The sequence below is a fragment of the Emys orbicularis genome, chromosome 10, assembly GCF_028017835.1.
Source record: "Emys orbicularis isolate rEmyOrb1 chromosome 10, rEmyOrb1.hap1, whole genome shotgun sequence".
Taxonomy (NCBI): Eukaryota; Metazoa; Chordata; order Testudines; family Emydidae; genus Emys; species Emys orbicularis.
In genome coordinates, this window is record NC_088692.1 from 4373546 (window position 1) to 4393049 (window position 19504).

Genomic DNA, 19504 nt, shown 5'->3' on the forward strand with positions numbered 1-19504 from the left:
AGAAACAATATCATGTGACTTTAGGGGACCAATCGCATACCACGAACAACAAATAGTAGAAGTGAACAGCTTGCGATCGACCCCAGGGGCTGAAATTTGTTTGCGTAAGAGCTATGGTGTAAATATTTGTGAATAACAAATACTTCCTTAGAATTCAGGATCATGACTGCTTTGCAATGAGTACTAATGGTATATTTCCTATAGTGGTTACATAGGATCCTTTCTCTTTAACAAAGTTGCCGTTGGACATAATATATATTTTTTTCCTGGAGGCATCTCAGAGCCAAAACGTTGTGCTTGCTTATGGAAATAAGCTGGGTAGAAAAGAAATTCCAAAGTGAACTTTTCCCTATTTTGCTAATGCATCAGGAAACCCCAGTGTGCGAGATTGTTTTAAAAAATATTACATTTGGCTGCAAAAGTGCTCACTTTTTTCTCCGCTGGCTTATGCATTATTAAAACCCATGCCTTATGGCAATTTTCAAAGCCAAAGGATGGTTGTATTTTTTTTTTAATTTAAACAAAATGGATCTTATCTTAGAAATTAAAAAATCTGTTTCAAAGCTCAGTGCTGAATGAGCTAATGGTAGAGAGTGTGTATGCATAGCTAGCTCGCAGGCCAGTGATGAGCGTTCATCAGAGCCATCTGCATTAGTGCTAATGTAATGTTACTGTTTGGAGACGCTGTGGCCTAGTGGTTAGATCAAAGTGTTCGGAGGCAGGGGGAAGTAATTCAGACCAAGCCACTGAATTGCTCTGGGGCCTGGGGCGAGTTACTTAATTTCCTTGTGGTGTACTCAGATGAGCTGTGAGAGAAAAACAGATTTCTAGTGCACATTTCCCCACACGTAGGGTTTCAATTCTTGTTGATGGCAGTTTCTCAATCTGCAGACAGAACAGGAGCCAAATTGGCAGTCAGGAATTGGGATCCATTTTTGCTGTAGATCAGAGAGGAAACTTCTCCCCTAATTCTGGAACAGGCTGAGCATCAGGTAGCGTCGCTTTCTACATTTGGTTAATACTGATAATACTTTGCACTTCTATAATGTTTTCCATTGGAAGAATTCAAAGTGCTTTAAAAGCACAAATTAATCCAGCTCCACAGCTGCTGTGAGGGAGAGGAATTATTATCATCACCATCTCACAGATGGGGAACTGATGCACAGAACAGATAAGTGATTTACCTGTGCGGCCAGGAGTAAAACCCAAGAATCCTGGGATGGAACCAGGGCCCTCCAGAGCTAAAGGCATGAGTTAATGAGGACAGTTTGAGGACTGTGTTGAATTACAGATGTGAGTAAAGATACTCATGTGCTTAAGTGTTTCCAGGCTGAAGCCGTTTGGTTGGGAGCGCCGTAGGCCAGGAAATACGTCAGTCTGAGCTAATAAACTGCTGTGTACAACAGCCAGGTGAAATTTTTTGGCTGAAACTTTTTTTCAGCAAGAAACACAGATTTAGCAAAACCAAAAGGTTTCACAAATTTGTGTTGATTTTGCTGAACGTAAAAAAAATCTGGAAAAAAAATTGAAATGTTAATTTTTGACATTTTCAAAATGAAATGTTTCAATTTTTGGTTCAAAATGACTTTTTGTTTGCAAATTTCTTTTAAGGTTATTAAAACCTCTCCCCCCCCCCAAGAAAATGTTTAAAAATGGATAAAGCCCAAAAGAAACATTTTAGATTTTGTCATAACAAAACATTTCATTTGACCCCCCCAACGTAACTTCCTAAGCGTGTCTCCAAACCACCAAACATCAAAGCGTCGCATATATTGCATTTAGCAAATGTAACACAAGATGCTGGATCAAAATCAAACTGCTGCCATAAAGTCATCAAACATATTTGTATTACTCCTTGAAAGCCATAACTCACGATTAGCAAATGCCCCCAGGCTTGTGCTGCCATTTCCTCTTCTGCTTCCTGGCTTCAGCCCAATAAAGCACCAGGTCAGCAGTTTTTTAGAAGTTGGTTGGAATGTACTTTCCTTCTGGCTCGAACCAATACGATGGAGGCTAAAGCAAAAGAGGTTCAGGTTAAATAATTTGTCCAAGCAAAAGCAAATCCATTCCCAATGGAAATCCCCTGTGCTACGGGGAGCATGTGTAATGGAAGCCATGCAATGTTTGGCTGACTTCAAACAAGGGAGGAATTTAAGGAATTGCATTACAGAGCTGCCCAAACAAGCAAGGTATTGAGAGACAATATAGTCTAGTGGATTGGGCACTGGATAAGGAATCAGTTGATCTGGGTTTGAGCTCAACTCTGCTACTGACTTGCTGTGCAACCTTGGGCAAGTCTCTTCACCTTTCTGAGCCTGGGTGCCTTCCCACTGTCCGTATTTATGTAGATAGTACATACCCTGCAGAGTTTACAGTCTCTCACTAGGTCTAGCACAGTAGGACTCAGCACTTGGTCAGGGTGTCCAGGCATTATTGTAATAAAAATATACACACACACTTCCAATTTGGCCTTTTTTCTGTTCAGGAATAATCTTTGGTAAGACCTGGATTTTTATGGCTCTGTTGTTATCTGTACTTGTTCACAGAATATCTCTATTAACATAGTTGGGCAGACAGGATTATCTGCAAACAGTTCAGATTGATAACGCCATCTGGTATTTTAAGATTTGGAATCCACTGTTCCAGGTGCACGATTAGCCACTTGATGATTCCCTGTTCTGTTCATTCCCTCTGGAGCACCTGGCATTGGTCACTGTCGGAAGACAGGATACTGGGCTAGATGGACCTTTGGTCTGACCCAGTATGGCCATTCTTATGTTCTTAATATCAATGTTTATTTTTAAGCATTTTTTATTTTTATCTAAAGTGATAAAATTTAAAATAATTTTCACAGTTGTGAGAAATTGGGGGGGGGGTCAACACTGGGTGTGTGTGTGTCAGACAGTTATTTAATGATAGTAGACACTGACATTCAAAAAGGATTATAACTATTAAATCACCTTGTAACCATTGTCAACATCACATGTCAAAATATACAAAGTAAATATCCTTAAATCAAACTCTAAGTTCTCATGCAGCACTTTTCTCAATTTGCTTATGTGTAGATTTTTATTATTACTGATGGAAATATTTTTCTGTCAGTTGTTGTGTGTTTGGTGAAATCGATGTTCACAGACATTTACCGACAAAAACCGAATCCTTCCAAGCCTAAATAGAAACGGATCCTGCAGAGTAACGGGCTGCAGCCCTGACACAAACAGCAACTCCTCAAAATAATGGAAGGGAAAGAGAACAATTGCTGAACGTAGCTAGGAACTGCCCCTCATAAATGCACTGCTCACAGATCCACTTCAGTGGCTGGCAGATCATTTCAGATGAGCTCCCTGCCTAGCAAAGCTACGGATGGAGCGGTCGGAGTCATATTTTTTTAAAAAACAATATGTTCTGATTGCTCAGACGTTCTCATTCCGTAGCTTCTTTCCTTTATTTGATTACCCACTTCATAATCTTTCCGGTTTGTTCACTTGAGAGGCGAAGACGTTTTTGAGGCGGATCTGCTGACAATGTATGTCTCACAGAACAGCTGTTGGTAAAGGTTACCTTTTGGATACTGGCTGCTAATGCACCATAGAAATTGAATCACTTCTCTTTATTTCCATGTTGCTTTTTAAGCTGTGTAGAAGATTTCATTCGCTTTAAGGTACTTTAATTTGGGGAGTAGACGACACAAAAGCCACCACCTCTAAATAACACTAATTGGGCAGGTTCAGCAGTAAAGTTGATTGGAAGTCAAAATTTCCATCCCGTCGAAATTCCAATATTTTGATACTTAGTTTTGTCCTGAATCTGGGCGAAAAGTCAAAATAGTGAAACTTTTCACGGAGCAGAAAGGTCCAGTAAAATTCTGTTTGGAAAAGTTGAAATGTTTCGTTTCAGTTTATCGGTTTATGAAATGTTGACATTACTCTCCCTGTCCTTCAGCCACTGCGGTGCATTGTGGGGCCCCTAGGAGGCCCTGTGACAGCTCAGCCACAGAGAGGGACTGCTGTGCATCATGGGAGGTGTAGTCTGCCTGGGGAACTTGACTGATAGAGGAGAATGGGAGCAGGAGGGAGCTGGAACTACAGTTCTCATGAGGCACTGCAGCCCCTCAGGCAGCTGCAGAGATGATTGTTCATCTGGAACAAAACATTTCATTTCGTTTCACCTGACAGAAAATCCTCCCCAAATTTATCTTTCCCCCCTGGAAAATTTAGATTTCAACAAAACTCCATTTTCTGACAGAAATGTTCAGTAAAGAGGCCAGGGACTGAACTGCCGTCTCTGTCTAAAAATGGTGTCTCCAGAGCAGAATTAAGGGTCTAAGGCAGCAGTTTCCAAACTACGGGTTGTGGCCCCACGTGGGGTTGTGCCAGCAGTGGATGTGGTCGTGGCAATCCCAAGTGTACAGAGGACACCATTTTACAAAATGGCCTCCTCTGCACAGCGTGAACTTGCACTCACCCTATGTGAAAGGTCACCTTGGGCGTAGGATGCCACTTTGTAGAGCAAAATGGCATCTTCCACGTGGCATGACCTCGCATAATACGGTGCATATGAGGTCATGCTGTGCGGAGTATGCCATTGTGTAGGGGTTGTGCTGGGGGGGGTACACTGAAAGTTTGTAGAGTAGGTGTTTAATCACCGGTGTCTCCCCTTGCCTACCCACTGAAGTGGGGTCCTTTTCTGAATAGCCTGACACCGAAAATCAGGGGATAGATGGCTGCGTCAATGCAGCATACCGGAAACTATGTATGTCAGTGAATTGCATGAGCAGCAATAGTACTGCAGCAAGTGCAAACCGCAAAGATGGGGCGTTAGGTACAGAATGAAATGGCTGCAGATAGGGAAAACCCCAGCACTAATCTTAACAATGAATAAACAACTCTGGAAAGGAAACTACAAACTACACAAATCATAAACAACGCACACACACGTGTGCACACAAACTCACAATCTCTGACCCTCACTCCCACTCATGCACCAAATCACTCCTAATTCCACGCAGCCGCTTACCTGCACAGATCCCATGCATTGCAGCCACAGGCACTGGCGCAAGTGGGACTATGAGGACTCTGGTGGTGGTGTGCACCAGGGAGGCAGCTACTCTCAGTTGCATGGGGGCACTTGGTTACAGGTTCAGGCAGGATGTTTTAAAACTGCTCCCACCGATCTATCGGGAAGCCAGGTGTGATGGAAGAGTCAGAAGGTGACTCCAGGAGCTGGACTAGATGATCCCTCGAGGTCCCTTCCAGCCTTACCTTTCTATTATTCCATGATTCACCAAGGGAAAAGTGTGGAGCTTTCTGGGAGATTGGGGCCAGCCCTGAGGGTGATGAGCAGGGACTAGCTGGAGGCTAGTGCACCGGGGCCCTATTGCTGACAGGGGCCATTGTGCTGCTAGTGTGACATAAATGATAAATATTATAATAATAATAGTCCTTAATTAGCCTTGGAGTCAGCTAATTTGGGGGCAGATCCTGAGGTCTGACTCAGGAAAACTCCGGTTCAATTTTGTTGGAGTAAGATCTCAGGATCTAGCCCTTTGCTATTAGCAAATCACTCCAATTCTTTTGTCCTTATTGCTAAACTCCCCTAAGCCTTCCTGAGTTCATCTGTATCCTGCCTGCCAGGGAATGGCTGAGCAATCCCCCCATAGGCTGGCCCATTGTTTGTTACTAGGAGAACATCACTTCACTAGTGCATGAGACAGCCTGGTGCTATGAAATTATCATGACTGTGAGCCCTGTGGTTGGGACAGTGTCCCCGTTGCATGGGACAAGAGACTGATGTTCACGGTAAGGAAGTCTACGTGCTTCCAAATCTCTTTCCTTCCTCTCGCTGCACCCCCTTTGGCATTACACCTCACGTCTAGCTGATGTGGACAGAAGACGACTTTGGGGGTCATCAAAGGTTGGGTTAGGTGTAGGGAGCAGGTTATTTTGCAGCACATCCCAGCTAGGCAGGGTAAGGGGTAGAGTCACGTGAAGCTCAGGGGGATTTGCTCCCATGGGTTCCCAGATATCGCTTCACCTGGGTTCACCCAGCCATCCCCGTGCTGCTTCTATGTCCTAGACATCTGCAGCTTTTGGACCCCTGGAGAAGTCTGACGGGCCTGGGAACAGGGGCGGCTCTATGTTTTTTGCCGCCCCAAGCACGGCAGTCAGGCAGCCTTTGGCGGCATGCCTGCGGGTGGTCCGCGGTCACGCGGATTCGGCGGCGTTTCTGCGAGTGATCTGCCGGTCCCGCGGCTTCGGCCTACCCGCCGCCAAATTGCCGCCGAAACCGCGGGACTGGCGGACCTCCTGCAGGCACCCCGCCGAAGGCTACCTGACTGCCGCCCTCACACCAACCGGCAGGCCGCCCCCCGTGGCTTGTCGCCCCAGGCACGCGCTTGCTGCGCTGGTGCCTGGAGCCGCCCCTGCCTGGGAAACTGGTATTGTGTGAATCCAGACCAAAGTGGAATTGAGCAAATTTTGGTGACAGGTAGCCAGTCTGGACTGTAATAATATATATTGGAAGAGAGTGATAAAATCCCATTCAGTGTGGATATTCTCATTGGGGAGGAATTGCCATGCTCTGTCAGACCAGGGTCCATCTACTCCAATATCCTGTCTCTAGCAATGGTTTCAGAGAAAGGTGAAGGAAACCCTGCAGCAGGCAGTTATGGGGTAACCTGCTCCCAGGGAAAGTATCTTCCTGCCCCCCGTCAGTTAATATAGTAACAACAGCTAGCTTCTCATACAGCGCTTTCCATCTGTCGATCTCAAAACACCTCCCAAAGGAGGGCACTTTCAGGGCTGGATTAACACATAGGCACGTACCTAAGGCCCACATTCATGAGGGGCCCAACCCGAGGGGCATTGCGACCCCCTGTGCCCCAGCGCAATGCTACCTGCTCAGATTTGGCCCGGCCTCCCCCCTGTCATCCCGGAGGGCCCCGGACTCAAACCTGAATGGCCAGTGGGGCAGCCAGTGCTGCTCCTCACTGCTGCCATGGGGCTGGCTCCTGCACCAGGGCTCCCCACTGGGGGCCTTCTTGGCCTTGTCCCACTTCCAGCAGCCCCTGACCCCTCTGCTCTGCCCACTCAGCGACAGCTTCGAGACCTGTTAGATGTACAGGGAGCTGCCGTGAATGCCCCCATGGGGAAGCTGGCCCAAGGAGCCCGGCGGGTGGGACATGTGGGGCAGTGTCTACGCAGCAGGAGCCAGTCACTGACTGACCTGGACAAAAGAGGGTTAACTAAGCAACATCTGTGCGGTGGGAGCCGGAGGTATTTGGGTTAATAGATCACTAGTGCAACTGTGCTGGTTAATATAAATATGTCCACACCATGGGAGCTTAGCTGGCCAGCAGAGGGGCCCAGAAGTGTATGTTTGCCTAGGGCCCAGTGATGGGGTAATCCAGCCCTGGTTGCTATCATTATTCACATTTTACAGGTGGGGAAACTGAGGCACAGGGAATGGAAGTAACTTGCCCAAGGTCACTCAACAAACCAGTGGCAGAGGCAGGAATTGAACCCAGGGTTCCTGAGTCCCAAGCCAGTTTGGCTTATGCTCTGAGCAGGAGTTTTAGATCCCTTCCAAAATTCTGCTTTGTTTTTAATCCTTACAATTGTAACTCCACATTGCACTGTTATGACATTAGCTGGGTGTTAGAACAAACAAAACTTTTCCCCTCTCCCACCCAAACTTGCATGCTGCCTGAAAAATAGAAACAGGACCAGATTCTCAGCTGTGTAAATTGGCATAGCTCCTACACCAGTTCATACCAGCTGTTTAGCTCGGGTTGTTTATCATCATCTGTACGTTTCAGTTCCCCTGCAGCACATTTCAGAGAGACGACAGGATATGCTAAAAGCACATTTGAATTTTTAAACGATGGCCGGGGTCTTATGTTGTCGAAAAACCATCTTGGAGTGTTTACTGGACAAGTCCAATGAAACACTGCGTATTCCATGCGTTTCCTGCCTTCCTGGGGGAAGCGCTGGTCAGGGGAGTGGGTGGCAGGAGAATTAGCAAAGGAATGCGCAAGACTCAATCTGGCGTTTTATTTGCATTTTTGCTCACACCTTTTGTGTGCGAAATTGGGAACTGAACGGTTTTTAATAGAAGGAGTTCACTGTGCTGTTGGCAAGTCCCACAGCATCCCAGCTGGCCTCTTTACAGCTATTGATTAAACAGTAACATTGCCAGGAGTTCTCCATCCGTCACAGTGATGGGAACTCCAATCATGAAAACGCAAGGGTGAGAAAAAAGAAGCCTTTACAATTACAACCTGCAGCTCACTAAATGAAGAATAAAAAACCGTTGAACACCCTATAAATATTTATTGGTGCAGCAATAAGAGAAGTTTGCTTTTGTGTTAAAAGACTTGAGACTGGATTTGTTGAGGAGTGCATCGGAGAGAGAGAGAGAGAAACCATCTCCGGTAAGAGAGAAAGTGAACTGAAAACGCTTTGGCAGTTGGATTGTGATAGGGCAAGGTTAGGTGAGAGATTTTACCTTAGTCTCTTCTTTAGTAAAGTGAATTTGATTGGGCTGCTGACAGTGAGTAAAATGGGGCCAGATTCTTCTCTCTGACACCAATGAAATGGACTTTCATGGGGTTTTTGCACACCAGTGGCCTCAGTACAGCTGCTGCAGGCTCCCCGGCTCCCCCACTGACTTCAAGAGGAGTTACTTGGGTCCTGCCGTGAGAGAACCAGTGGTGGACCTGCCTCAGGCCTAGAGAGGAGAGCTCCCTTTTTACGACTGCATCCCCTTCTGTACCAGAGAACAAGCAGCGGCATTGGAAGTCATCTCACTTCCCCGACCCCTCAGGGTCCTAGTACAGCCTAGCAGAGTTGAATCTGTCCAAACTGGGCTAACTAGTGTGTTACAGTCCGAGCTTTTCCTTCTCCCTGTGCAGCCCGAAACGTGGCTACACCTGGCCAATGAACCCCTGTCGGTGAAGAGTTCGCGCTGTAACGCTTCTCGCTCTTTGACGTTGCAGTAGAGACAGGTCTGTTAAAAGACTGTGCTGTAGAGTAAGTCCTTGAAGACCCAGTTCCCCACACTCCTCTCCTCTCACTTTCAGCCTCTCGTTATTTTCAAGCAGCTCTGATGGTCCTCAGAGCAGCCCCAGTAACTCACGTAGTGCAGGCCCTCATCCGCCTGCTAGGATATTTATGCAGACAGACTGATTAATTCTTCTCTCCTGCTCGCCGTGTCTGAGACTTACACGGCACCAAACTGAGCTTGACAGCTCAGGAAGGGGGCAGCCCCTTTGGCTTCAGACAAGGAGTAGGGTTTGTGGGGGAGTCGGTCTGAAATCAATCATCGACACTGTCCACAGCTGGGGTCTTCTCTTCAAGAAGCCCGGGCCAAAATCACGGGGGGTGTACTCAGTGGGGCTATACCCAGTGGCAATGTGACCCCCCGAGCTGTTAGAGAGAACGTTTCCATCCAGAAATTCTTTATATGGAAAGGTCCTTCCACGTTTCTTTGAAGCAAACCCAGCAATTTTCTAAACCTGTCTTAATTTCTAGCTTCCGAGTTTCCTTTTAAGAAAAGAAAAAAAAAAAAAAGAGGATGCTAGCTTCTTTTGAAAGCTCTTCTGAGGTCAGCCCTGTGTAATAGTGACACAATCCATGGCCCCCGAGGGCTTTTGTGGATTTTAAGGCCAGACGGGATCATCATAATTGTTTAATTTGACCTCCTTTATCACACAGGCTAGAGAACCTATGTTGAGCCCATAACGTCTGTTGGAGCCATAGCAGAAAGACATCCAGTCTTGGCTTAGAGCTAGCAAGTGATGGCGAATCCATCACATTGCTAGGTGAGCACCATGGACTTGAGGCTTGCTGAGCTCCGTTGTTGCTCGGAACTCCACCGTGACTGAACTCGGATCCAAAGATACAGACCCTAACCCTTTGAGCTGACAGAGAACCTCTCCGACCTGGGGCTGGCTGGAATGCAGTGAAACTATTTTGTAAAGAATTTCAAAGTTTTGACATTTGTTTTCATTCTGATGCGGAATGAAACCGAGGCCTTTGGAATTTTTTCACAAGAAAACAAAAACAGCAAAGCAAGATATCTACCCACTCTGGAACCCAGGTTAAAGTCACTGCTTTGAATGATGTAGAGTGGTGACTGGAACTGGGGTCCGCCATATCAGATGAGTGCCTTAACCACTGGGCTATTGACTAGTCACACTTTTTGGTTTGGAATCAATGGCATTTTTCAGTGGAAAAATTTCACCGACATTTTTCCATCCAGCTCCAGTTAGCACTATTGGGTTTATGATACAAAGCTGAACAGTTCTGAGTCCATCCAGTAGGGGGAAGGCATGTACATACACACTGGCCAGTTCCTGACACTACCATTGTACGCAGCATTCTGTTTTGTTTTGGTAGCGAAATCTTGGATGGGTCTCTGTAAGTGAGCAAGTCCAGCCTGTCAGAAAACAAAGTGCCCATTAGAGTCTAAATGGATCCCCACATCCCAGGTCTCATTAGCTGGCAGGCAGTTTAAAATGAACAAACTGGTGTGTCAAGGCATGGTAAAAGGAGGAAAAAGGGGTTCTTTTTGGGGGTGTGAGAACTCTTAGAGTTCTCCTAGGAGCAACAATCTGGGCTGTTTTTTGATTATGCTTCTAGGAGAGCGATCTCATAAGCTGAGATTAGAACGTGGCGTTAGATCAGAGTCTCGGATTCATGAGTTTGCCCTTTAAAGGCATACCTGGGACTGGGGTGTATTCTAATCTCTGCAGGACGCTCTGTCTGTGCAGATCCCATGGCTATTAATGTCAGGGACGTGGCTAAAATCCAGCCAGGTTTTTAATGTTATCACGAGCCCAAGAGGGCATTTGGATTTTCAAGGTTTGAAGAGAATTCAGGTCTTGTGAAGGGGCCGGGAGTCACACACCATGCTGTCCCCACCAACCCTGACCTGCGGCCACTGTTTCTGGGGGTCAGAGAGTAGCTTAGTCTCCCCCACCATTTCCTCGGCTTTTTTGCTGATGATGCCAACGATGATGCCAATTAGTATCAACAATGACAGTGACTTTGGTGCTGTGGACAATTGGACAGCCTGAACTTGACCTGGCTCTCCACCCATTCAAGAGAGGGCCCAGACAGCCCTCAGATGTCAACATCGTCGCTCGCTATTATTATTTAACTTTTTTCTGGTAGAGCCCACAATGTGCCAGGTGCAGTACAAACGGAAGGGAAGGCGCGGACTTTGCTGACCCATTCTGGAGTTCCACCAGCTAGTTAGAAAAGAGAGTCTTCTACTAATCATCCATTGCCACCCATCCACATTGGTCACTGTCCTGTAATTCTGGAGTCACTCCTCAGAGTGACTCCAGATCTTATACCAAGGTCATTGACATCAGAACCTTGACCTGTGTGCTTAATTCAGGAGAAGACAAGTACTGTGATTGTCGTATTGTACTTTGCTTCTTGTCCACACTGTTACAGACTAAAGCCAGTTCCTGCTCTGACTTACCTCCCATGCAACCCCATTGTAGTGAATGGGGTTGCACTTGGTGTGTCTGGCTGTACTGCGGTAGCATCTAGCAACCCCAGACAAGGGTCAGGACTCCATTGTGCTAAGCACTCTGTAGACAAGTACCGAGGACAGTCCTTGCCCAAGGCAGCTCACAGTCTAGCCATGCCACAGGTGGACAAAACAGAGTAATGAAGTAGGGGTCTGTTGGAGAGGGAGGTAACAAAAGAAACAGAGTTTGGCAAAAAAATTGAAGTCACAACCCTAGTCAGGGCCTGATGGGAATGGCTTGTAGGCAGCACAACACAATAGGGCTTAAGAAGGGATTTTAAAGCATTTTGATGAGGGATTTTCCCTGAGCATTGGGCTTGGCATGTGGGGGCTGACGGCTTGATATTATCCACTCGTTCTTACACTGGTGCCCATCCCTGAAAGTGTTAATGGGTCAAAGCTGGACAGATCCACTTGAGTCATTACTGTTGTCCTTTCCTTTCCACAGGAACCTGATGCCGCGGACTCTAGAGGGGCAGATCACGATGGAGAAAACCCCGAGTTACTTTGTGACCAAGGAGGCCCCCAAACGTATTTACAACATGTCCAGGGACACCAAGCTGATTGTGGTGGTGAGGAACCCAGTCACCAGGGCCATCTCGGACTACACACAGACACTGTCCAAAAACCCCACCATCCCCAGCTTCCAGGCACTGGCCTTCAAGAACGTCAGCACGGGCCTCATCGACACCACCTGGAGTGCGGTGCGGATCGGCATCTATGCCAAGCACCTGGATAACTGGTTGCAGTACTTCCCCCTTTCAAAATTCCTCTTTGTCAGCGGGGAAAGACTCGTGAGTGACCCGGCTGGGGAGATGGGCCGAGTGCAAGACTTCTTGGGTCTCAAGAGAGTCGTGACAGACAAACACTTCTATTTCAATGAGACCAAGGGCTTTCCTTGCCTGAAGAAGCCTGAAGGAAGCAGCCGGCCCCGCTGTTTGGGGAAGTCCAAAGGGCGGCCTCATCCAAAAATCCACGGGCAGGTGATCCAGCGCCTGCAGGAATTTTATAGACCCTTCAACATGAAGTTCTATCAGATGACTGGGCAGGACTTTGGGTGGGACTGAGATCTCACCAGGCCATTGGCTTTCTAAGCCACAGTGGGGAGAGGGCAACTAGTCCCCTTAGCAGACTTACAGGGCCCTTTGCACATTGTGTGCCAAGCTGCCCAGGGACTCTAGCATAGGTGTGTCCAAGGCAAACTTTTGGAAGACACTTCCCATGTTCTAATTTATAACGGACCTGTTCCTGGAGAGAAATGTACACTTACTGAGTAGAGAGAAATATTTAAGAAAGAAAAACAAACAAACAAAACCCCCAACCCCAGATCAGATTAAATATTCTTCCATATAAATCTTGCTAATCTATATTAACCAGAATGGTTTTCAGATGGTGTGTGTGTGTGCGCGCGTGTGTGGGTGTGTGTGCAGTGACAAAGGCACTAAGATTCAAAATAAAGCTTTGCAAATCAGAGTTGGCCTCCTAATGCTGCTGTAATATTCACAATCAGCCATCCCGACCCTTTTAATTAGCAGGGGAGAGGGCCCCAGACATCAGTGCTGTGTTTAGTTCTTGGATGCCTTTCTTGCAAAGGGACACTAAAGATAACAACTTCAGCCAGGCTCGAAGCTGCTGTACCGCAATGTAGGTCCATTGACTTCAAAGGAGCTAGGTTGGTTTACATCAGCTGAGGCGCTGGCCTGGTATATTAAAAACACAAGTGACTTATGATAATAACATGTTAGGAGCCTGATCTTGCCCCTCCCATTGGAGTCAATGGAATTTTGACTTTATTGGGCCAGTAGCATGCCCCAGTTTTTAAAAAAATCTTATTTATCTATTACTTTTTATGCTTGTGTGTGTGTGTGTGTGTGTGTGTGTGTGTGTGTGTGTGTGTGTGTGTGTGCATGCTTCACTCAGTTGGGCCAGTGAATTTTGGCCTGGCTCCTCAAAGTCACCTAACTCCCTTCCACATACCTTTGAGGACCTGAGCCTTTGTGTTTCTACTCAATTTCACTTTCCAGCTTTTGGGCCTACACCCAGCAAGTTTGGTTTTCAGTTTCCCATGCTTCAAGAGGACATGGACGCCCTCCTCTTCCCAAAGCTCTTTTTCATTAAAATGTACAATAAATAAAGCATTGTGTTTATTAGAGTTTTGTAAAAGCCCTTTTAAAAAAGATGAGCTGAATTTTGGACCTAAGTCACGTTCGGTGGCCTTAGAAACAGTTACCTGGTTTGATAGTTTCTGCCAGATCTGCAAAATTGCTATAAAAATTTATGGGGCCATGTCACAAAATCTGCTTGCCAGTTCTTTTCCCCATGACCATACAAAATTATTGATACTTTGTCAGTCCAAATATTATTTGTCTTGGTGAGTGATCACGTAGCATATGACAGGGTTGGACAAAAGAACTGTAAATTGGCAAAGTTTGAAATAAAAGGAAATATTAATTCTGTGCCTAATAAGCAAAATCGTCTTAAGCACATAGTCAGCTTTAAATTGGTACTTGCATCTAATTGACCTCAATGGGAGTTAAGCACCTGCTTAACTTAAAGCTTAAAGCTAAGCAGGTGCTTAAATGCTTTGTTGAATCAGGGCCTTAACAGCTGAGTCAAAACACTCATTGACTAGAATGGGACCACTCACGTGCTTAAAGCTTAGACACATGCTCAAGTACTTGCAGGATTGGGGCCCTGTTTTCAGAATGGCACTTTGATCATTTTCTCTTTCCCATTTTGCAGCTGGCTCTGCATCTCACATGTTGATTTTTATTGAGGCGAATTTCCTTTCTGAGACTGGGCAGTGACTGGCATTTGATGATACATCTGGTCGAACAGCGACTCCAGAGAATGGTGTATTTTTCCTGATTTAAAATAGTCTGAAAGAATAAAAACAATTAGCAGCAGTAGTTCTGAATATATTCCAGATCCGGTTGCATTGTGCATCACATGTAACACAGGTGATAAAGTTGGAGACCTCCAAGAGTAATGACAAAAATCCCCCCCCCCCCGAAACAATTTTGCCGAAGAACATATAGCAAAAAAAGTCTGACCTTTAGCCCAGTGCCTACCAGTCGGTTTCCAGATTTGCAGCCACAAAGGGCAGTCATCGGAGGCCGGTGGAATGAGTTCAAGTGTTCTCATAATTAAACAGGGGCAAAAAAAACTTCATTAACCTTTCATAATCTTATTAGTGACTTGTTTGTCTTTTAAGTAGCTCATTACATGGTTTTGGAGGGCCCCCGGGCCCTGCACGGTTTTGTACTATGTGATAGGTCCATTTGATTCCAGTACAACATAGTCTCAGTGCTGGCTATCCTGTATGGCATAGGGTTGACGTGCTGTTTCAATGGTCACAAGCCATTGGTTGCAAACCATCCCGGCTGCATTGTTAAACAAAAATGTTAAACTCTTTCGGGTAGCCAGTGTTTTCCTAGACAAATACAATGTAAGCAAAGAGCCTCTGGCCTTCCCAGTGCGTCCCTTCGTGTTCCAGTCATTCTCCGGATTGATTTTGCATCTGGCATTTTACATGGGGTGTTTTTAGTTGGTTTGCAATACAAGTCGTTAAAGCTTCTCCCACTTCTTTGCTTTTTCTACAATAAGAGGCTCCTCTTTGTTCTTCATCCTCTTCAGTGTGGCATTTCTTTTGTATGGGTGGCACTTAAAGCCTCTAAACTCATGGCTAACGGTCAGCGTGTTAGTTGGTTTCAGACAGGAGGCTAATCTGTTTACTGCCACAACAAACGATGCACAAAATGACGCGACTCACTGTCAGGTCCAAGTTGAACACGAACAACTCAGCTATTTATATATTGAGAGACAGAGAGAGAAACGTGAATGTTTTTTGGTATCCCTTGGAAATAGACGTGACTTCTAATTTGCATTGTCTTTGCCCTGCTTTACATTCCTGTCAGTTTCTAAAGCCAACGTAGCCGCATTGTACCTGGTTAAGACGCTGTGCTAGGTTAAACAACAAACAAAATCTGGATTAATTTTCTGCGGCGCTCGAAAGGCTAGATTCACACCTGGCGTAAATCAGAGCAGCTCCATTGATTTCAGTGGAACAACAGTGATTTCAGGCCAGCTGAGGATATGGTCCTGAAGAGGGAATTGAAGCAGAAAGAGGTTCAGGCTACACGTAAATGGCTTCTTCCCCCATTTCCGTAGCTTTTTCTGTGAAGCAATTCTACAGTTTCGTACAGTTGGGTTTGTCCAGCTTTGTACAAACCATAGAGGAATCTCTCTCTCCTCCCCTCATGCCCTACCCCTGCCCCTTTGAAAATTCATGCTAAAGTGAGGCCCGATCCCAGGTGCTGTTGAGCGCCCTCTAGCCAGGGGGAGCTGAGGGTGCTCAGCCCTCAACAGCAGGTACCTCGTAAAATTGCCCCCCTCCAAAGTGTGCAAGGAAATGGAAGTGCCCTCTCCGCCAACCCGCTGGGGGTTGGATGTCAGAGCCGCTGGAGCCTGTTGTCACTTTCGCTGGCAGCGCCACATGATGGACTGCACTTTGCTTGTTTAGGTTTTGTTTTCAGCCACGACATTCGACCAAATTATTCTCCACGAAGGGCTTTAAAGTTTCCCAAGTGCCTGTGAAAATCTGGAAACGCTGATCGTGATCCTATTTCTCAGCTGAGTGGCTACATTCAGCCAGAGCCATATTGATATGCAAAACGTCACGGGCCCCGGGTCTAAAGATGGTTTCTGTCTGCCTTGTGAAAGGGGGCCATACTTTTTTAAAGCCTAGGCCTTTCTAAAGCTGCACAATACCATATAGACTATGCCATTTAAAGCATCTGAAGCAACCCAAAATGTATTGAAAGCTTGCTTTGCAGACTCATTAAGACTACTCAATAGGTTCTGGCAAATACCGTGCCAGGGCTGACCGCACGGATTAAGACTTTTGAAGTGATACACAAACCCCTTGCTTAAACTAATTGCTGCCCCATGGCTCATGAGGTCAAGTATTTGTATTCATTGCATTCGAGAGGAGCCACTTGTGGGGCTGTCCAGGTGAAGTCTGCACTTCATTAGACCAGGACAATAAGCTGGAAGTTCCCCGTAGGAAGGGGAAAGGTAACCAAGATGGAAATCTGATGGATCTCTCAAAGGAGAATCATTGAATACAAACAAACGTATGCCCAGCGCTGCAGGGTTTTTCAATGAAAGAGTTCCAAAATGGAATCGTGGTTTTGCAATCTAATATACTAAATGCGGGGAGGTATCCTTGCCAAATGCTTCATTAAGATCTTTGTTGTGCTACCCCAAAATGGCCAGTTCAATTCAAAGGGAATGTAACTTTAATTACATGTATCGGTCAAGTGTGTACAAATCTCTGTCGTTGTTTTGGTTCAGACACGATGCTGCAGTTTTTTGTTACTGTCACCCCTGGGAGTTACTTTGAAACCTATTACTTGAATTCTATGAATTTTGTTACAGGTATACTGAAAGAAAAATTGCAAAGGTGACTGAGATCAGAGAAAATCCATTGACATTTCATTTTCTTTGCCTTCAGCCCTAGATGTGTTTGCTGGGCAGCAAAATTTCATTCTTGCCTACAACACTGTGGGGATGTATTTTCCATATCCTGCTTTTAAACTTTCACAATGAATTGAACATTAATAAATAGACCTGGCTTGTCCTAAAATGTTTGTCTTCCTCTGTTTTGGGTAGGGGGACTTACCTCATCAGTAAGGAAAGAAAAGCAGCAGTAAGAGGCAGAATTGGCATCCAAGTGATGGTGAATTAGAGAGGAGATTGGATAGTGAATGCTCTACCTTATATCACTGGGGCTGCTTGAAATTCAACTTTATCTCCTAAGAGTTCTCCATTTTAACACATTGAAAAACGCCACCGCAATCTTAGCAAATTGCTGCCATCAGTTAAACTGTTCAAAAGGCAACGTTATCCTGTGACACCACTAAAGCATTGCGCCCAGCCTGAGAAATAGAACCTGCTTCAAACATCCATCAAGTTGTATGGCTAGCATTTCAATGTATGCAGAATCATTAGCCTATGATAACCCTTAAAGCCAGAGGAATTCCAAATTATTCCCTTCGGTTTGCCATCAGTGGACAGTTACTGATTGCTGGTGAAAACCAAGATGCAAAGTCGACATTGGGCTGGTAGAATCAAATCCATTGATTGAACAGAGGTCGCTTTTGTGATGCATTGTTCCCCAATTACAAGTGGGTTCCTTTTAGCAACAGAATAGGGAACCCATCATTTGTTAACACATGTGCCTCATGTAGATCCTAGAAGAAATGGCCTTGGTCATCACTTGTTAATGGGCCTAATTAAAAAAGCAAATTTAGAAAAATTAGGGGCGAGATTTTCTAAAGACCTCAGCCAGCTTTTTCATTAAGGCACAACATACCATAGTTCCCATTCCTCCCAATGGGAGCTGATGAGTGCTGAGAACATTTGGAAAAAAAACTTTGACCTCTTCGTTTTGGGTGTCTAAGAGGGACACTTAGAAAAATCTGTCCCCAATTGTGGGTACTGAGTACTTATGAAAATCTAATCCAAGATGTCTTTTCTTTTTCCCCACCAGCCAATTTCACCTAATTTACAATCACGTTTAAAAAAAAAATCCTATAAGCCTGTGGGCATCAAACTTGTATTGTGAAAAACCAAAATGCTACAGTCTTTATTCAGGCAAAACTCCCCCAGAAGCCACTAGGAGTTTTGCCTCAGTAAGAATGCAGCTGCCAGCTCTGGAAATACCATAGTATGGTGTGAAATGTATTTGAACGTTGTAAATTTTCAGCTGGATTGTTTGGCTTGGATTGTGCTATGAACTGACCAGTTATAGTTTGATTTTTTTTTCTCTTTTCCCTATATGGAAGATACATCTTTGTGTTTATATTTTAACAGAGAGCGTTCTGGGCCTGATATCACTCTCCTTTGCTGGAGTTTTCTCACCACCTGTAAAACTTGTACAAGCAGTCTCCACTGGGATAACAACGCTGGGTGAAAATGTCAGAATCTGATCACACTAAAAAAAAAATAACCACTATATTTTTCTGCACAAGATCTCTGAAAATAAAGTTCTAAAGAAAATGATGCAGGACTATTTTTGTTTTCATTGGTGTATTTGCTGTTCTGAACCAGTGTGAAAAATAGACTCTGGTTATTTTCATAGGTTTTCTTCCCCTTTTGTTCCTATCTTGAATTTGTAAAAATCCAGATTTTTCAGGTTACTTGGAAGTAAATATTTATTCTCCAGGATGTCTAGTTATAAAGGAACCTGGCCTCAAAACATGAGAGAGAGAGCGGGAGCCTGACATATATCAAACATTTTCTTCCTGCGTGCTACTGACAGCTGTTAGGTCAAGACATTTCCAAATTAGCATGCAAATGATGGTTTGGATAATGTGTATGGACTTCGGTTTGCTCCGAGAAAGACACCATGAGGCCTCCTACAGCTAAAAATGTAAGGATTATGCATACGTGATGCAAGAATCATAGATGGAGTGCCCTTCACTAGGCATAATCTGGGCACGTTCCTTCCATTAAACCGTGATCCTGGCATGCCTTGCATCATCCATGTGTGAGCTGAAATTGATCACAGAGAGAGGGAAGGCAAAGCTGAACATGTTAATGTGTCAAAGGTGCTTTCTTGCCAATGAATCCTGGTTATGTCACTCTACAGTGAACTGTAACTAGTAATTTTGTGCCTAATGCATCCTTAGTAATTTTGTTTACATAGATGAAAATAATGGTGAACGTTTTCCCATCACCTCCCAGGGCTTTGGAAATTGCACCTTGCCGGGATTATTCTGTTCGGTGAGCTCTAGGAAGGAAAAAAATGTATCAGAGACTCCTCTGGCATATAAACAAGACATTGTCGTATTCCACACACATTTCCCTCAGCCCTCTTCGACTGCTCCCGCCCCCCAAGTTTTCTACAGGGATTCTGACTATTTAAACATTTTTGGTAAAGTGTCAGTTATAGTCAGAC

General features: G+C 45.2%; 1 protein-coding gene across 1 annotated transcript in view; it reads left to right on the plus strand.

Moving 5' to 3' along the window:
* HS3ST6 (heparan sulfate-glucosamine 3-sulfotransferase 6) overlaps positions 1 to 12608 on the plus strand; it is a 109142-nt gene extending 96534 nt beyond the window's left edge. Inside the window, exon 2 of the mRNA XM_065412589.1 lies at positions 11990 to 12608. Coding sequence (XP_065268661.1) covers positions 11990 to 12608 — 619 coding nt within the window. The remainder of the gene's footprint in view (positions 1 to 11989) is intronic.
* The last annotated feature ends 6896 nt before the right edge of the window (positions 12609 to 19504 follow it).